The following is a 17,904-nucleotide window of genomic DNA, read 5'->3' as shown; positions in this document are numbered from 1 at the left end:
TTATTATAACTGCAATTTCCGTATATTATCTAATTCATTCTCAATTAAATTAAAATGCCTTAGAACTACAAAGAACTACAAGCTTTAAAGAATACGACTGTTCTCCCAGAATGCACACCGACATCCGGCTCCTTTTTCCGGTTTCTTGTGAATCTTGTTGCTTCGTTGCTTCTTGTGATCGACATGCAGGATGAAATGTTTTGATTTGTTTTATTTCTTTATTAAAACCCCCTTGGTGTTTAATTAAACCCCAACGGATGAAGAGAAAGCGCACGTGCTGGGCGGAGGAATAGCTTAAAGAAGAAGGTAAACAAAATAAGATAAAACTATTTGGTAAACAAACCGCTCAGGCAGCTAACGCTTCTAGCATCATGCTAACTTGCTAACACACATCTCTCACCGTTATGTTTATGTGTAATATTGTATTCATGTGCGAAATTAAATCATTGTTTTTAGCTTCATGGATGTTTTTGTGGCACGTGGCTGCGCGAATGTTTTGAAGAGCAAACCAGCTGTGCTAACGTTAGGAGCATTACGTTAAAACATGTAGTAATAACAATAATGGCCCCGAAACATGACTGTCACGAGCGTCATGTGAACCATGGCTACGATCAAACGTTTATCATCTTAAACCAGTGGTTCCCAAAAAGTGGGTTCTTTTCAGGGGACCCCCTTTGGGTCCTTGCTTGAGTGGGTTCCTGCCTTCCTGGGGTTCCCCAACGAGGCAGCAAACACGAGTATCTGTTAAATTCACTATTTTATAGACTAGAAGTGAAACAAAACAATGTATGTACGAAGTCACTATCTAGGTTTCACTCTCACCACCTGCAGTAATAGATCAGGGGTTCTCAGACTGTTATCTGGCGGGACCACCAGCGATCCTTCGGGGGTTCCAAGAGTTCCCCAGCTAAAGTATTGATAGTTAGTTAATGGGAACCAAATGGACCCATATATTGACACAGAGCATGTACAAATGGAACCCTTAACACTAAACGGTGCATTTGGCAGATGAAACCATACAGGGCACCAACCTGCACATCAGGAGCAATTAGGGGTTCAGCTCTTGCTCAAACACACTTCGACACTAACTCTGGGGGGGCCCGAGATTGAACTGGGAACCTCATGGTTCCCATCCAGCTGCTCTACCGGCCACTATACCCCTGAGTCAGAGTTACGGTTGTCTGTGTGGCCCCAAACTGGACTGGTGGTCCCTGGTTTGAGAACCACTGTTATAGATACCTAGAATGCTGTGCTAAATCATCTATAATCAAACATCAGACATATTATCTTATGTGGGTCCTTGGCACAGATATGAACATGAACCAATTACCTACAGTTTCCATGTGTAATCTAGCACAGAACAAGTGTTAATTAACTCACAACCATGACTAGAATAGATCTGTTTCATAACATGGAATGATTTATCAATATAAATTCATAATATCTAAGAAAACTATCTGTACTGTTTGTAAAAAGTGCAAAAAGAAAACGTACAAAAAAGCAGCGTTGTGAGCTCGTCGATTTGGCTTTTGTAGACGAACCGTAATGACATGTCCAAAAATATGGACACCATTTTACATATTTTACCGGGATCGGTAATGTGTGGCAGTGAAAAACACATATATATTATGTCAGTCATTTCTTTGTATATTTCAGTTACTCGTCATATCTTCCCATTTCATTTTTTTGATACCAGGCAAACAGAAATGTATTCTTTATTCATATGTTCCATTGTTCAATGCCACAAAAACACAATTAAACCTCTAATCGCAATTATTTGTGTGACAATTAATTGACTATGTAAAACTTGTAATTGCGACAGCCCTACAACGCCACAGGACATGGCACCCACGCGGATGAAGCTACGTGTGCGGCGCAGCGGCGGCGGCGGCGACAGCTCGGTCGGCACGACGCCCTCTGCAGCGCCGGCGGCGTCATCGGCGCCGGTGGGAGGAGTCCGACGTCCACGGGGTGGGCGAGCGGCGAGAGAGGAGGAGGAGGAGGAGGAGACGGGCGGGAGGAGACGCAGACGGAAGGCCACGTCCCGGAAGAAAAGCGCCGCCCGCCCCTCCTCCTCCTCCGCCGCCGCCGCCGCTAATCCCCCCCCCTCGTCGTCGTCCTCTGCTGCTACTAACGCCCCCTCCTCCGCTGCCAACGCCGCCGTTAACCTCCGCTCGATGTCGGGAGAAGACGCGTCGCCGGACTCCAAGTGTCCCATCTGTCTGGATCGCTTCAACAACCTGTCCTACCTGGACTGCTGCCTCCATCGCTTCTGTTTCAACTGCATTCAGGTATCCCCCCCCTCCTCGTCACCATTGTTATTACAGTAGTATTTGGTATTTGAGGTGCTCGCAATTATTTTTCTGTCATAATTGTTTCAAGTGGAAACATGTTCATATACTTTCAAACATATAAAGAAAAATTGTGGCAATAGCAGATCTACAAGCTCACAAAGTGACACGTTGTGAGCTAGTAGTTCCACTATTAGTCATATATAGGTATATTATATATATAATTATATATATAGGTTATTTATTTGTCATATCTGCCCTGTGCAACTTCAAAGCCTCAAAGCCAAACAGAAGTGTAATTTTCCTTCATATGTTCCAGTGTTCAATGACAAAAACACAATTACCTACCTCTGAGGCCACTGAGCTTGGACATTAATCATGTTAATAAGTACCTTTTTAACACCTTTGACCGTTGTGTATATAGGAGTGTATAATCGGAACTCTGTCTCTGATTGTCTATGTATAAAACATAAAGGCCGGCCTAGCGGTCCGGGCACCTAGGCTGCTAATCCAGCCTGACGGTGTGTCGCGGGTTCGACTCCCGATCCCCGACGACCTTTGCTGCGTGTCACTCCCCAGTCCCCACCTCTGCCCCATTTCCTGTCAACTTAGTGTAAAGTGTAAACTATCAAATAAAGTCTGAAAATGCTATTGATTAATCTAATTAGCGTTATTTCAAAAACAGTGAAAATGGCCAACGTACAAGGCTACAAGCTCACAATGTGTCACATTGTGACCCATTTTTTCAATGGATTCATTGACTTTTTAGCCTGTGACCCAAAAGAGAACTTAGACGTTTGCCCAGGACACAAACTAGTGAAAATAGAATATCTACAAGCACACAACGTGGCTATTTTCACTACTTTCTAATTGTTATTTTTAGTATGAGCATGATGAGCCATACAAGTTGGTCCGTGCCCCACAAATGGGTCCTGGGTCCCACTGTTTTGGAAAAAGTGGATAAACCCATTTTGGGCCGGAACCCCTTTTGGTGTTAGCATTATGTTATGCTTTAGCTATTGAAAAATAGCAGATCTACAAGCTCGTAGCGCGCCACCGAGTGGCGCGCTACGAGCTTGTAGGTCTGCTATTTTTGAAAGATCAAAGAACGACTGACATAGAAACATAGCTTTTTCAGGAAACTGTCAGGATCTAGAAGACATTTTTTACAATCTGATCTCAGGTCAAAATGGGTTAATGTATTCAATCATCGATTTATCAATTATTATCCATCTTGGTTTTTTTTGCTATCCCAGGAGTGGAGTCTGAACAAGGCCGAGTGTCCGCTGTGCAAGCAGCCCTTCAGCTCCATCCTTCACTCGGTGCGAGCCGAGGACGACTTCAAGGAGTACACGCTCAGCCGCCCCCCTCCGCCGCCCCAGGACCTGTTCAGCTCCGTCCGGAACGCCTTTGGAAGGCTGAGCGGCGTCGAGCGGGGGGGGGGCAGGGCGGCCGGGGGGAGAGGAGGAGGAGGAGGAGGAGGAGGCCGGGGGCGCAGACTGACGCTCCGCAGGCGGAGGGGAGAAGGAGCCGCCGCGACGGCCGCCGCCGCCACGGAGGAGGAGGAGGAGGCGGGGGTGCCAGCAGCGGGAGGAGAAGGGAGGAGAGCCGCGGCCGCGACACGGCGGAGGAGGAGGCTGGGGGGGGAGGTCGGCGGAGGAGGAGCGGACGAGTGGTACCTCCTCGGACCCCCCGACGTCCCCCCGGGCCTCCCTGCCTCGCCTCCCACCCCGCCCCTACCCCCGGCCATCGACTCCATCGAGGTAAGGAAGGAGTGTCTTTGACGCCATTGTGCAAGAAGTGCATGTTCTTTTTGCCATGGTACATTATTTCTTTTGATGATTATTGGTCATTTTCCAGTCATTTATTTGTGTATTTTAAGTTATTTGTCATGTCTGCCCCCCCCGTGCAACTATTGTTGACCTGAATGTAAATAAATAAAGAAACCTTGAATGTCGAGGAGAAATGTCATTAAGGCCTGGGCCGTGGCTGAGCGGTCCAGGCACCTTAGGCAAGTAATCCAGCCTGAAAATACCTTAAAGGCGCAGTGAAATGAAAAATACGTTTTTCACACTTTTAGACCATATCCGTGGTCATCATATGGGAATACCTAACAATGGATGCCAAAAAAATGGGAAAATTCTAATTTCTGTGTGTTTTTATATCAAAGGTCCATAAAACGATTGTATTATTTATTTATTAAAACGAAAACGTGCTGCGTGATGACGTGTAGAGATACACATCGATAAAAGCCAATAAAAATGAAGCTCACATGTTTAATTCCCCATGTCTGCGCATCCATGCAACACAGCTGCTTCTGATTACAGATTACTCCGTTTTTATTTCCATTCAAGATAACATTCAGACAGTGTATTACTCGGTTTCAACTTAATCATCACGCTAAAATATGTTTCTGAAAACATTATAGGGTAGAAATAAGCCACATAACAGTAAACTGGTTGTGCTGGGCGACCGTCTGATTTATAAACAAACACCACGCTGTTGCGCATAGCATTAGCCACCGTCCCTAGCTACCGTCCCATCGCCTGAAGGGATGCGACACTCTGATTGGTTCAGAAACTTCAGACCGGTGTTTCATGTGGAAACACCATTTTCATGTTGTTCACCATTTCCGTTTCACTGCGCCTTTAAGATTTACTTGCAACAGAGTATATATTGTCTACATTGCCATATTGATGCTTTTACTTAAGTAAAAGACACGGGTACTTTTACTTAAGTAAAAGACACGGGTACTTTTACTTAAGTAAAAGACACGGGTACTTTTACTTAAGTAAAAGACACGGGTACTTTTCCCCACCACTGGTTAACATAAACCATCACGGTTACAGTTACACGCCTACATGGACGAGCAGCGCAGGATGCTGGGAGAAGGCGGAGCCAGAGGCGGGGCTTTCCTGGAGGAAGGGGGCGTGATCTTCGGAGGCCTGCCGGCGCTCGGCGGGGTCGGGGTGTCGGCGGCGACCACGAGCGTGGGCGACGCGCGCACGTGGCGGCGGCTGGTGCGGCGCGTGGCGACTCGTCGACGCCTCCAGAGGGAGGGGGGAGGAGCCAGAGGAAGAGGTAGGACCCCCCCCGTCACAATTATTACATCATCGCCTGCAGTGGTGTAAAGTAACTAGGTACATTTTCTCAAGTACTGTACTTAAAGGGATAGTTCAGATTTAATATAGTGGTTGCAACTGTAATTATTGATTGCCCGAGTCCCGTGGTGGGAGTTCTGCTCTGGTTTAGGTGAAATATTAAGTAGTTCCGGTCATTTTGTGGGGGGGCACTGGGGGGCCACGCAGTAAAAGTAAATTAATCCACAAAACTAACGTCATTTATATTGTTGACTTATTTCTAAAATATTAGTGCAACTTTCGTTCAACTTTGACCCCTCTATCACATGGAACTATCTTTTGGGCGTAGTGATATGGACACAAAAAACATAGTTCCATGTGAAAGTGCGAAAGTTGCACTAATATTTTAGAAATAGGTCAACAATACAAATGACGTTAGTTTTGTGGATTAATTTACTTTTACTGCGTGGCCCCCAGTGCCCCCCCCACAAAATGACCGGAACTACTTAATATTTCACCTAAACCAGAGCAGAACTCCCACCACGGGACTCGGGCAATCAATTAATACAGTTGCAACCACTATATTAATTAATTAAAGTATTTCATACAACTTAAGTTCAAAAAATCTGAACTATCAGATTTAAGTACAATTGTGAGTAATTTGCACTTTACTTGAGTATTACCAATTTGAATATCTGATCTACAATGATCTGCTATTTTCAAATGATTTTTATACATTAGAAAACTTGAAACGGGACATGCTCCGAGTACCGATGGCAATTTTGAATTCCGCGTATTTCTACATTGCAGTATCGATGCGTTTTAATGAATGAAGTAAAACACGTGAGTAACCTTTTCCCACCACTGAGTGACATCATTTCCTGACCTCTTGACAGGAGGAGGAGGAGGCGGCGCGGAGGCGGAGACGCTGGCGTTCCGCCGGGCGCTCTACCGCACCGGGGTCCGGGTGCACGGCGTGGCGGGCTCGGCGGGGGACTCGGACCGCGACCACCACCGGCCCGTGGCGGCGGAGAGCTTCCGCCGCAACTCGGCCCACCTGGAGCGGCTGCGGCCCTGGCTGCGGCGGGAGCTGACGGCGCTGTACGGCGCCCACGCCTCCCTGGTGGACGTGGTGCAGCGCATCATCTGCGCGCGGCTGGCCCGCCACGGCCTGGAGGACACGCCCGCCGTGGAGGACGAGCTCCGCCCCTTCCTGCTGGCCAGGACCGCGCACTTCCTGCACGAGCTGCTGAGCTTCGCGCGCTCGCCCCTCGACCTGGAGAGATACGACCTGCAGGTCAGGAAAGGACCACCTTAAATCCTATTTATTTATTTATTGAAATGTATTGAAAGGATTTCCAGCACAGGATGAAATCCTCTATGCCAGACTCACAACAGACATAAATACATATTAAAATGCACAAGTACATACATATATACATACATACATTCGTATTTTTTTTCTTCTTTTTTACACTTTAAAACAAACCAAGTTCATGTGGACCTGCCCTCTTTGGTTTTTTTCTTATATCTATACATAATACACTTTCAAGTCCCGTATTTACCAGTCTATGACTGTAGCGGTCCCCGCCGAAAGAAGGTCAAGACTTGACTGATGATAATGAATTTATTTAGTCCATAAATCAACGTGAGAACTGACAAAAAATAAAGAACACAAAAACATATACTGTTAATATTAGACATATTTTTCAATACCATTCTGTAGCTTACTCACAAACTTCAAAGGTAAATAGCATATTCAAAAAACACTTTTAAAGTAATTTCAAGCAAAGCCATATTTACTGTAATTAAAGTCCAAACAATTAAGGCACATGACTTATTTAAATCATCGTATTATAGTGTACCCTTTTACCAGCTGTTTTTAACTCCAATAAAGTAACGAAATAGCCTCTTTTAACCCTTTTTAAATGTAAAGGACATGAAATACTTGTAACCATAATGTATGAAATATAGTCCGAAACAATTACCAATTCCTTTGCAAACATAACACAAAAAATAGCAAATTAAACTCTGGCTTAGTTATAGTTTAGTACATTATCCATACTTAACACCATATACTTAGTTGTAGAAATACGTTTCTTAACGTCTTTCAAACTACCATAACCATAGTTGACGAGGATGTAAACAACACAAGCCATACACTTGTACCAATCTTTTCTCCCAAACCCCCCCCCCCCAAAACGTGTTAACATTCTAACATAGCAAACACAGTCCGTGGTTACTAACCTTATGCCTCTTCGGGGGGTGGCTAAAACTATACTGAAAGTCTTAAAAGACTAATCATAAAAAGCGCGGTATGCTTTGTACACAAGCAGCAACACTGCGCCTTCTTTCTCTCGGATTATGTAATCCTTTTTGCGTCGCGCATGCTATGACGTCACGCTTCCTCTCTGGGTCGCACAGGTAAATGATAAGTCATACAAAACTTCGAAATAAAAGTATTTGGCTCAACACACAAAAATAACAGGAAAACGACCTAAAAAACATGTAAGTTTCACAATAAAATGTCTGATCACCCAGGAATATAATGATTTAGTGCAAACTGTAATTTGGTTCATTACAATGACCTTACAAGCCAGCCCTATATACAAAAAATATTTTGTTGACCAAAATTTGTCAAGTCTATTCTTAAAAGTGTTGACTGAAGGAGCCTGGACCACTTCCTCCGGAAGTTTATTCCATGCTCTGACAGCTCTAAGTGTAAAGAAATTCTTTCTCTTTTCTGAATGACAATTTAGTGTGAAGAGTTTAAGAGAATTCCCTCTCATACCTGCTGTCCCAAAAATATAAAATAAATATATAAAAGATTATATGCATTTGGCCACCGACCCGCATCTCAAAATATTTAGTTCCAGGTACCCCTAGAAGCAAAGATTTGAGTTAAAAGTTCACTTCAAAAAATAACAATATATATATTCAAAGATTTGCATATATTTTCACGATAAAAATAAATAAATAGCAGATCTTACAAGCTCATAGCGCGTTTAGCTTCAGACATTTCAGAATCAACAGTACTGACTTCCTGTCCAACCCCTTAAATGTCTCTAACCCAGGCCGTCTATGACACGCCGGAGACAGAAGAGGGCGATACCGAGTCCTCCAACAACGGCTCCGTCATCTCCATATCGGAGGGAGAAGACGCAGAAGAAGAGGCGGGCGGCGGGGGAGGAGGAGGAAGTAGCAGTCACCACGACGACGACGTCATCCAGACGGGGAGCTCCTCCTTCCTCAGCCAATCGGCGTGGGACGACGACGAGACCCCCGGCCCCTCCTTCACCTCCTCCTCCGTGGCCGAGCTCTGCTCCCATTCGCCGGGGCTGCTGTCCGTCAGCCCCCCCGCCCCCCTGCCTCCCAGGAAGGACGGGGGAGCCAATGAGGAGCGGGCAGCCAAAGCGGGTAAGGCCTGTCGTAAATTATTATTGCACACGATAGATTGGTTGTGGTTTCATTTTATCATCATGAACGTCGGAGTGGTTTCCATTCATCTGAATGAATTGCTCTGTTGAAAACTTATCATACATGTAAAGAATCACACCTGAGTGCACTGAGCGTTGCAACAGTACTGTACTTGTCGTACTGTATTGTACACTGTACAAGCCCTCCTCCCTGGCGCGCGTGTGTGTGTGTGTGTGTGTGTGTGTGTGTGTGTGTGTGTGTAGCAGCTCACAGAGAGGAGAGCACAGCGGCACCAGCGTGCTATAGGGGTCCACCGACCACCGCTGCTGCCTTCCCCTGTCCCTCCTGTGACAAAATGTGCGGATCACGCATTGGTCTGAGCAGCCATCAGGCTATGCACAGACGACAGACACAACAATAATTATCCCTTGAACTTTATTTGGAGCAACGTCATCATCGACATCGATGGACTGCCATAAGCAAGTGTGTGTGTGTGTGTGTGTGTGTGTGTGTGTGTGTGTGCGCAAAGACAGACACAGCCAGGCAGGGACACACATAGCTGCTTAATGGAGCAGAGGTACCGCACAATAATACTGGAAATAGCTGGTCTACAAGCTTGTAGATTGGCTATTTCAGCTGTTATTATTATTATAGTTATTTAATTACATTTAAAATATATATTTATAAGCTATGGCCTCTTAACTCATTCACTGCTGGATTCCGTTCTCAGTCTCCACTCACTGGTAATGTGACGTGACAATAATGATTGATTCTTCTGTGATTGCAGCGCTGTTCCTACTACATGTAGGAACAGGAGCACGAGGAGTCCCTGAGGAGGAAGAAGAGGCGTGTGAGATCGTGGGCTACGTTAAACCCATGGCAGAGAGAACACCCGAGCTGGTCCAACTGTCCTCTGACACCGAGGAAGAGGACACACTCCCTCCTGCTCCTCTTCCACCTCCCCCTGCGCTCCCCGTCTCCCCCGTCCCTCCCTCTCTCCCTCCGCCAGCCACGGCCAACGCAGACGGGGAGACAGACAGACGGACGGAGGGAGAGAGAGACAGACAGACGGATGGAGAGAAAGACAGGCGGGCGGACGGAGAGAGGGACAGACAGACGGATGGAGAGGGAGACAGACCGGTAAGGCCCGCCTTGTCACAGTTCATTCCATAAATGATAAAGAAAGAGGCAACAATTGTGAATTGTGACCTACACGCTCTTTGTGGAGCTATTTTCACAATATTTATCTGTGGAACCATTCTGTTGCTTGTCTGGGTGGGGGTCCCCAGTTCAAATATGATTACTTTGAGGGGGGGGGGGGGGGGGGGGGGGTCACAGTCTGAAAAGGTTGAGAACCACTGACATAGACTAACTGAATATTCCTAAAATTGCTAGCCTACCACCTTGATATAAAATAAAAATGTTGTAACTTTTAGTGCGTAACCTTATGTAACTATTCATTGATTCACTGGTATACCAGAATCCATTTGATGAAAAGAAAAAAATGCGAGGGGCGCTCACTTTGCATTATCTAACGTTTGGATAGTTGGTGTCAAGGTGACGTATGTTTGCTCAGTAGCTGCTGATGTCTGCTCAGGAGGTTTGAGTGTTTGCTCAGACCGAATTATCTTTCAGAGGGAACATTGGTTGTAACCACTTTCAACTTGACATCCCGATTCAGGGCCGCGAAGTTGTAGATAGGTTTTTTTAATCAAATTTTGTATAAAATGATTATTTGTCTGTTTTGGCCATAAACAATTCATTGTCAACTAAAATCTCACTGTGGTGACAGTCCTGCAGACAGGCAGACGGGAAGAGAGACGGACAGACGGACGCAGAGAGAGAGGGAGGCAGCCATCGGAAGAGAGATGGACAGACGGACGCAGAGAGAGAGGGAGGCAGCCACCGGGACTCGGAGCGTGCAGAGAGAGAGGGAGGCGGCCATCGGAAGAGAGACGGACAGACGGACGCAGAGAGAGAGGGAGGCAGCCACCGGGACTCGGAGCGTGCAGAGAGAGAGGGAGGCGGCCATCGGAAGAGAGACGGACAGACGGACGCAGAGAGAGAGGGAGGCGGCCATCGGGACTCTGAGCGTGCGCTAGGCGGCTCTTCAGAGTCGTGTGCACGCTCGCACTCATCGGGCACTCGAGACGACTCGTCCACCCAGAGAGAGAGGACTAGACAGAGGGTGAAAGAGTCAAGGTATATATTGTATTCCAGTAGGGCTGTAACCAACCAACCATTCTTTTTTACGTGGCTTTTAAAGATTACGTCTCATGGCAGCCAAGTATATGGTATTTTTACTTGTAATTTGTTTAGAGCACTTATGATGTAATTTGTTTACCAGCCAAGTCGATGGACTTTGATGTTGTTTGTACAGGGCACTTATGATTCTATGGACTTTGATTTTTGTTTAGGGCACTAAGTGACGACGTAAAACGTTATGTGGCCTCTCACTTCACACAAGTGTGATTTTCTTTCAATTCATCGAATGATTGAGAAGCACTTTTGGGGATTCTTTTGGTTGTTAGTCAACAAATCGATGTGAACAAATTTGAATAGATGTTTTCATAATCGACTAAAGTGATTAGTCTCATTATCCACTTAAGCCCTATTTAATACGTCGTGCTACAACAAACAAAATTGTGAAAATAGACGTTCTACTACAAGCTCACAATGTGTCGCATACGTGTGGTGAGCAGCTTGTAGATCGGCTATTTCTCTTATTTTTAGAAAGAAAAAGAGATTTTTTTTCCTTCAAGATCGGTTATGTATTTTGGTTATTACAATTAATGAAATAGTTTAATTAAAGTGTGGCATGCCTACATTCCAGCATAATTGCAGAATTGCTTTCTGGCAACGCCCGCGCGAGAGAGAAGCGGAGAAAGAGGAAGAGGTGGGACATTTGTGACGAGGAAGAAGAAGACGGCGGTGATGAAGAGTGCAGAGGGATAGAGAGAGAGTTCCCCGGAGTCTTCTGCCCCAGGTTAGTATAGTTCTATTAACGTTGTTTTACCTTCACTTTAGTTTGAACCCATTAAGACCTGGAATCTGTGTCACCGTAGCTTTTAACCACTTTAACCATTATTTTTTAACTTACAAGATATACAGATATACAAGCTCAAGTGCAACAGTGCACTTTAAAATGTATACAGATTATAATAGATACAATTAAAATAAGATATAGGAGCATATCAATTACAAACAAATACTCCCACCTTTAATAGAAACAGAAAACACAGGTAATTTAAAGTCCAGGCAAGACCTAGCTGTTATTAGTAGACATCACTGAGATAGGCAATGTTAAATAAATACGTTTTTTTAAATTGGACTTAAAAACGGCTATGGTTGTCAAAAGTCAAAGTCATACGATTTGTCACACACGTTACTGCAGTGAAATTTGTTCTCCGCATTTGACCCATCTCTTGGAGCGGTGAGCTGCAGCCAAGGAGTGGTGAGCTGCAGCCATGCTCGGGAATCATTTGGGGATTTCCTAAGCTCACAGTGCTCATCTGCTACCAAAAAGTATTTTTTGTGTGTGTGTCTGTTCTTCCAACGGCGACTAGAATAACCTCGTTCTCTGCCTCTTCCAGTGCGTTGTCCACTCCCTCGCCGACCCGCCCCGCCAGGCTCTGCCCATTGTCCCCCTGGGCTCCTCCCCTTTCCCCAGAAGACCTCTCCTACCAAGACCTCACCTCCTCCTCCTCCTGCCGCTCCTCCTCCTCCTCTTCCTCCTCCCCGCTGTCCTCCCTCCTCCCCTACCTCCCGCTCTCCCCCCACCGCGGCGGCAACCACGACAACAAGCCCAGCGGGAAGAGGAAGTACAAGAGCCGCCACCTGGACGACCAGGCCGCCGACCCCACCTGGAGGCCGGGGGGCGGGGCCACGCCGTCCGCCGCCAGCCGCGGCGGAGACAGGAGGAAGGAGCGAGGGAAGGAGAGAGGACTCGAGGAGAGGAGGAGAGATAGAAGGAAGCGGAGAGAGAGAGCGAGGCCGGAGAGAGCAGATGGGTGAGAAGAATCTTGAGTTTGGAGTTTTGAACGTTGATGACGCGACGATTGATGTGCAGATCCCTGGACTGATCTAAATGTGCCATGAATCATAATGATGGATTATCATAAAATGATGAATATATAACTATAACATAATCCTTAAAAACACCAAAAGGGGTTCCCGTCCTGAATGAGTTAAAGCCATTCATGATTTGACACAAAAACCTAACAAACAAACAAAACTATTTCAATTAAAGGTAAAGCTTGAAAAGTCCATCAGATTATGCCATACCGATAAGAGTTAAAGATGCACACTCTAAATAATTAACTGTCTCTAAATGAATAATTATAGTTCAAGAGAGTCCGCACACAATTTTCAGCTCCCATATATATTTACTTCAAGTACCTATCTCTTGAACTATCACTGTTTTTGATCCGGCACCCAGCCTATTAGGTTGTGGATGTGCGTGTCATTTTGGCTGTTTTTCAGCCTCTGTTTGCCTCTAAATGAATCATTACATCCCTTTTAATAGAGGGTATGCGCATGCTTAAAGTGAATGGCACATCGAGTGTCAAAGCAACATGCAAAGTGAGTTTAACATTGTTTAACGTTGTTTAATGCAATCAGATATGACTTTTCATTGTGGATGTATGGGCTGTCAAGGCCAGAAAGTAGTTTTTTGCCACTCGGTAGGCGTTCCTGCATAACTTCCTGGTTTGATGATGATGTCACGCGCATACCCCTCTATTCTACCATGTGTTATTTGATCAGTTTTCATATCTGTCTTTATTCTGTCTTTTAGCTTTTGCTCCGTTGACGCCATCTCTCTGTCCTGTCCGTTCTCGCGAAAACTGACCAAATTATTGGGCGCACGAAAACATTTTTTTTATTTCACCCACTTCTTCACACCTGTAAACCTGTGATGTGACAATAAAGTCGTTCTCTCTCTCTCTCTCTCTCTCAGCACTAGGAGGAGTCGGGAGGAGAGGAGTCCCAGTGTTGAGATCATCTACGAGGGAACCTTGCCCTCCAGCACACCCCGCTCTCCTAGCAACAAACAACGCAGGAAACGCAGCAAAAGGCCGAAGCACAACAGGTAAACCTAGTTTAGAATAACATATAGCAGTGATTTTAGAATAACAAAGCAGTGGGACAATTACAGGAGACATCTCCTTTTATCTCCATATTACAGGGACTTATATCATTTATATATGTAGTTTTCATACTACCAGTCAACAAAGGGACTCCAAGCCAGGACAATGTTTTTGCGGGGGCTCTGTCCGTAGGAAAGATAGAACTTCTTTTAGCCATAGTGAAGAAGAAACTGCCTTCTCTATCTCTTCCAAAGTGTATTCATAACAACAACAAAAAGAACACATTTAAACAAATAGATCGGTTAATCTCAACTTTTATCTGGAATAATTCAAACCCCAGGATGAATGCGTCTCAGAGGAGTGGACAGTTCAGAAATAAGATGATTAGTGCAAAACAATGGCTTCTATTTCAGCATGCTAACTCTACATGAAGATAAATCTTCATTAACCCGTTCAACTGAAGTGTATGGGGTTTAAGTGGTTAAGGAGCACTATACGTCACTGCTGAGCCTCATTAAGGTGCATATTATTGTTTTATATTTTTTGCTATTAATAATACAATGTTGCTCCTCCCCCAGCGCACCCGTCATCATTACCATCAACAGTGACAGTAGCCATGACGACGACGACCGCTACAACAACAACAGCAGCCCCTTCAGTGGCCTTCAGCCAATCGACTTCGTCTCCAAGCTCCTCCCCGCTCTCCCATTGGCCGTTCCGGATCCGGGGGGTGCGGCCGCCGACGACCTCGGCATCAACGTTGGCGAGCCTCCCGTGGACATCATGGACGGGGCTTCTACCAAATCGGACGGCGAGCCGGCTGACAACCAATCAAAAGCTGTCTTGGACCCCGTCACGGTTCATGATAGCGAGGATGATGATGACGAGGCAGATATAGACGTAGGCGGCGAGCCGGCCCCTCCCCACAACAGCGACAGGCACGAAGAGGATGTCGGTGCCTCCGTCGGTCGAGCGGCGTCCATTAGACCGCAGGAAAAAGAGAGCGAACGAAACGATAAAATGAAAAAAATTACCATACGCCCCAAGAGGAGAGGAAGAGGAGGAGAGGGCCGTAGTAGAGACAGAGATGGGGGAATGAGGGATGGACAGAGAGAAACCCAGGAGGGACGGAAGGACAAAACCGCCGCCGTCGCCATCGACACCAATCTCCTAGCAAGCATTCTTAGCGACCTGGAGGTCCTGGCCAACCCCAAAATAAACCTTTCCCCTACCTTTGACGCCACAGATATCCCTCCTCGCAGCAACCACGCCCACCAGAGCAGCCAGGGCGTGAACGCGGACACACTATCCAGCGTGGAGCCCAGAGGGAGAATGTCACCTGCCGACTCGCGTCCCAGGAGCCACGGTTCGCCCCTTGGTTTTCACGCCGACGTTCGCCCAGATATCGGGAGTCACAGATCGTGTGTTGACTCACATCCGAGGAGTCATGGCTCATCCATTGACTCACATCCCAGGAGTCACAGTTCAGCCACTGACTCACATCCCAGGAGTCATGGCTCATCCATTGACTCACATCCCAGGAGTCATTGCTCATTCATTGACTCACATCCCAGGAGTCACAAATCACGCGGTGAATCGCATGCCAGGAGTCACAGTTCAGCCATTGACTCACATCCCAGGAGTCACAGTTCACCCCTGGACTCGCATCCCAGGAGTCACAGTTCACCCCTGGACTCACATCCCAGGAGTCACAGTTCAGCCATTGACTCACATCCCAGGAGTCACAAATCACACAGTGAATCGGATGCCAGGAGTCACAGTTCAGCCACTGACTCACATCCCAGGAGTCATGGCTCATCCATTGACTCACATCCCAGGAGTCACAGTTCAGCCATTGACTCACATCCCAGGAGTCACAGTTCAGCCATTTACTCACATCCCAGGAGTCACAGTTCAGCCATTGACTCACATCCCAGGAGTCACAGTTCAGCCATTGACTCACATACCAGGAGTCCCAAATCACGCAGTGAATTGGATGCCAGGAGTCACGGCTCATCAGTTGACTTCCATCAAAAGAGTCACAGTCCACGTGCTGACTCAGATCCAAAGAGTCACAGTCCACCGGCTGACTCAGATCCCATAACTGACAGATCACCTGTTGTCTCCCACTCTCCCAACAGTCCGAACTCTGTCCTACGGCAGACTTCACCATCCGTCTCGGCACCGCCCAAACGCCACCCGCCTGCCGCCGCATCCTCGGGCGACGACGACACAGACTTCTGTCAGCTTCTAGAACCACTTCCAACCAATCAGAAGAAGGCAGACAGGAAGAGAAAAGCAGTCTCCTCTCCGCCTCCACTGCACAGGTTCAATAGGAACAGTCTTGGAGAAGCCAAGGAAAACGGCATCATCGATGATGTCGCTTCGACGCTGTCCAATAGAAACACCCCACCGCCCCTCAAACACAAGGACGCCAAAACCTTCACTCCCATCCCGCCCCTCAACATGTACTCTCCTCTCAGCGAGTCACAGTCCACTAGCACTGACTCGGTCAGTGTCATTTCTCCCATAGATTTTCCTCAGTATTCTGCAATTTTCCCCATCGACTCCCATTGCGGTTCCAACTCCTTTGTACCAAAGGACAGCCAGCCCATTCCTCCCATTTCTACACTGAAGAGACATTTCACCAATTCTTTTACTTCGAGGGGAGAGAGAACTTCCGGCTTTTATACCGCTGGTCACGGATCAGCCGTCGACTCTCATCCGTTCTCGGCAGAGCGTCATTCCAACAGTGACGCATCCCCCACGGGCTCTGCTCATAAACATTCACGTCGGATTCATTCCGACTCTTCCGTTGACCTCCATTCATCCAGGGAAGAGCGTTTAACTCCCAGTGGCTCATCTAGAGAGAGGACAGCGTCTATTTGGATGTCACCCGTTCGCTCTTCTCAGTTGGTCACTAAATCCCCCGTTGCCGTTGACTTAACCCAGTTGGCTAAAACGTCACCCATCGACATACCTCAGCTGGATAAACATTCCTCCCATGCACCTACCCGGCCCTACGCCCGTTCCTCTCGTCCTCTCATCCTCTCATCCTCTCATCCTCCCACCCATCCCGCCCTCCTTCACAAATCAGCCATTGCACGGAGAGATCACAAACACAGTTACCCGTCCTCCTCTCCCGTAGAGGCTAACAGAGACTCACACTGGGAGTCTCAGCTCTCCGTTGACTCTCACGGCCATTCTTGGACCCATGTTGAGACCCATAGTTCAAAGTCCTCTCCAAACAACACAGTTCATATTTGGCCCCCTATTGACTCGCGTTCAAAGTCCCAGCCGAACAACCAAGTTTGTACAGACTCCCGTTCAAAGTCCCCTCCGAATGACTCTGTTCGTATTGACTCCAGTTCTTGGCCCCGTCTTGACTCCCGTTCTGAGTCCCTTGCAAACAAGCCAGTTCGCATTGACTCCCCTTCTAAACGACCTCCAAACGACCCAGAGCGTAGTGCCAAACCGCCCACTGAGTCCCATTCTAAACCCCTATTCCCCACTAACTGCCACTGGGAATCTGGACCCAGCATTGACTCTGTGACAGAATGTCCCGACAAAGACAATGAGTCAAAGTCTTCCCACTGCCCTTCTCATCCAGAGACTGAAGGACGCCTGGTTGACAGGACTGTGTCTCCTGCTGAAGACAGAGAGAGGCCAGAAGTGTGTATTAATGAAGACACGCATACACACAGTGCCACAACTTGAAAGGCAGACCGTCACCCTCTCTGTTGAAACGAGATATTATATAAATTGTTACTTGATTTGTTTTTGAATATAATTACTTTTCTATGACTTTAAAATACTGTTTATAGTTTTACTTTTTGTTGCATTTCACTGCTATGGATGTGGTGTGTGGACCGGATCTACAGACGTGCGAAGAAATAATATGAAGCGTTGCTTTCTTGCACGCCAAGTGATTAAGAATAAACAAACATGGAGAAAACATGACAGTATTCACTAATCACTAGTGCTGGGCAATTTAACCAAAATAAATTGAAACCAATAACCCTTTCCCTA

The 17,904-nt window shown here is 46.7% G+C and overlaps 1 protein-coding gene across 3 annotated transcripts; it reads left to right on the top strand.

Annotated features, from left to right (window-relative positions):
* The first annotated feature begins 161 nt into the window (after positions 1 to 161).
* On the top strand, positions 162 to 17,904 carry LOC308334972 (uncharacterized protein). Of its 3 annotated transcripts, none has more exons than XM_080791881.1 (12): positions 162 to 306; positions 1,823 to 2,291; positions 3,548 to 4,054; positions 5,141 to 5,372; positions 6,274 to 6,668; positions 8,446 to 8,788; positions 9,576 to 9,928; positions 10,581 to 10,990; positions 11,622 to 11,774; positions 12,382 to 12,798; positions 13,746 to 13,877; positions 14,454 to 17,904. In XM_080791881.1, the coding sequence occupies exons 2-12, from the start codon at positions 1,842 to 1,844 to the stop codon at positions 17,590 to 17,592; spliced, it is 6,531 nt and encodes a 2,176-aa protein (XP_080648007.1). In that variant the 5' UTR covers positions 162 to 306; positions 1,823 to 1,841; the 3' UTR covers positions 17,593 to 17,904. The 3 variants fall into 3 exon arrangements, with proteins under 3 accessions (XP_080648007.1, XP_080648006.1, XP_080648005.1); XM_080791880.1 differs by having other exon boundaries at positions 6,271 to 6,668; XM_080791879.1 differs by having other exon boundaries at positions 6,268 to 6,668.

This window comes from Protomyctophum bolini (genome assembly GCF_963924005.1).
Source record: "Protomyctophum bolini genome assembly, chromosome: 20".
Classification (NCBI taxonomy): Eukaryota; Metazoa; Chordata; class Actinopteri; order Myctophiformes; family Myctophidae; genus Protomyctophum; species Protomyctophum bolini.
The sequence above is the reverse complement of the archived record's forward strand: the minus strand, read 5'-3'. Positions and strand labels throughout refer to the sequence as shown.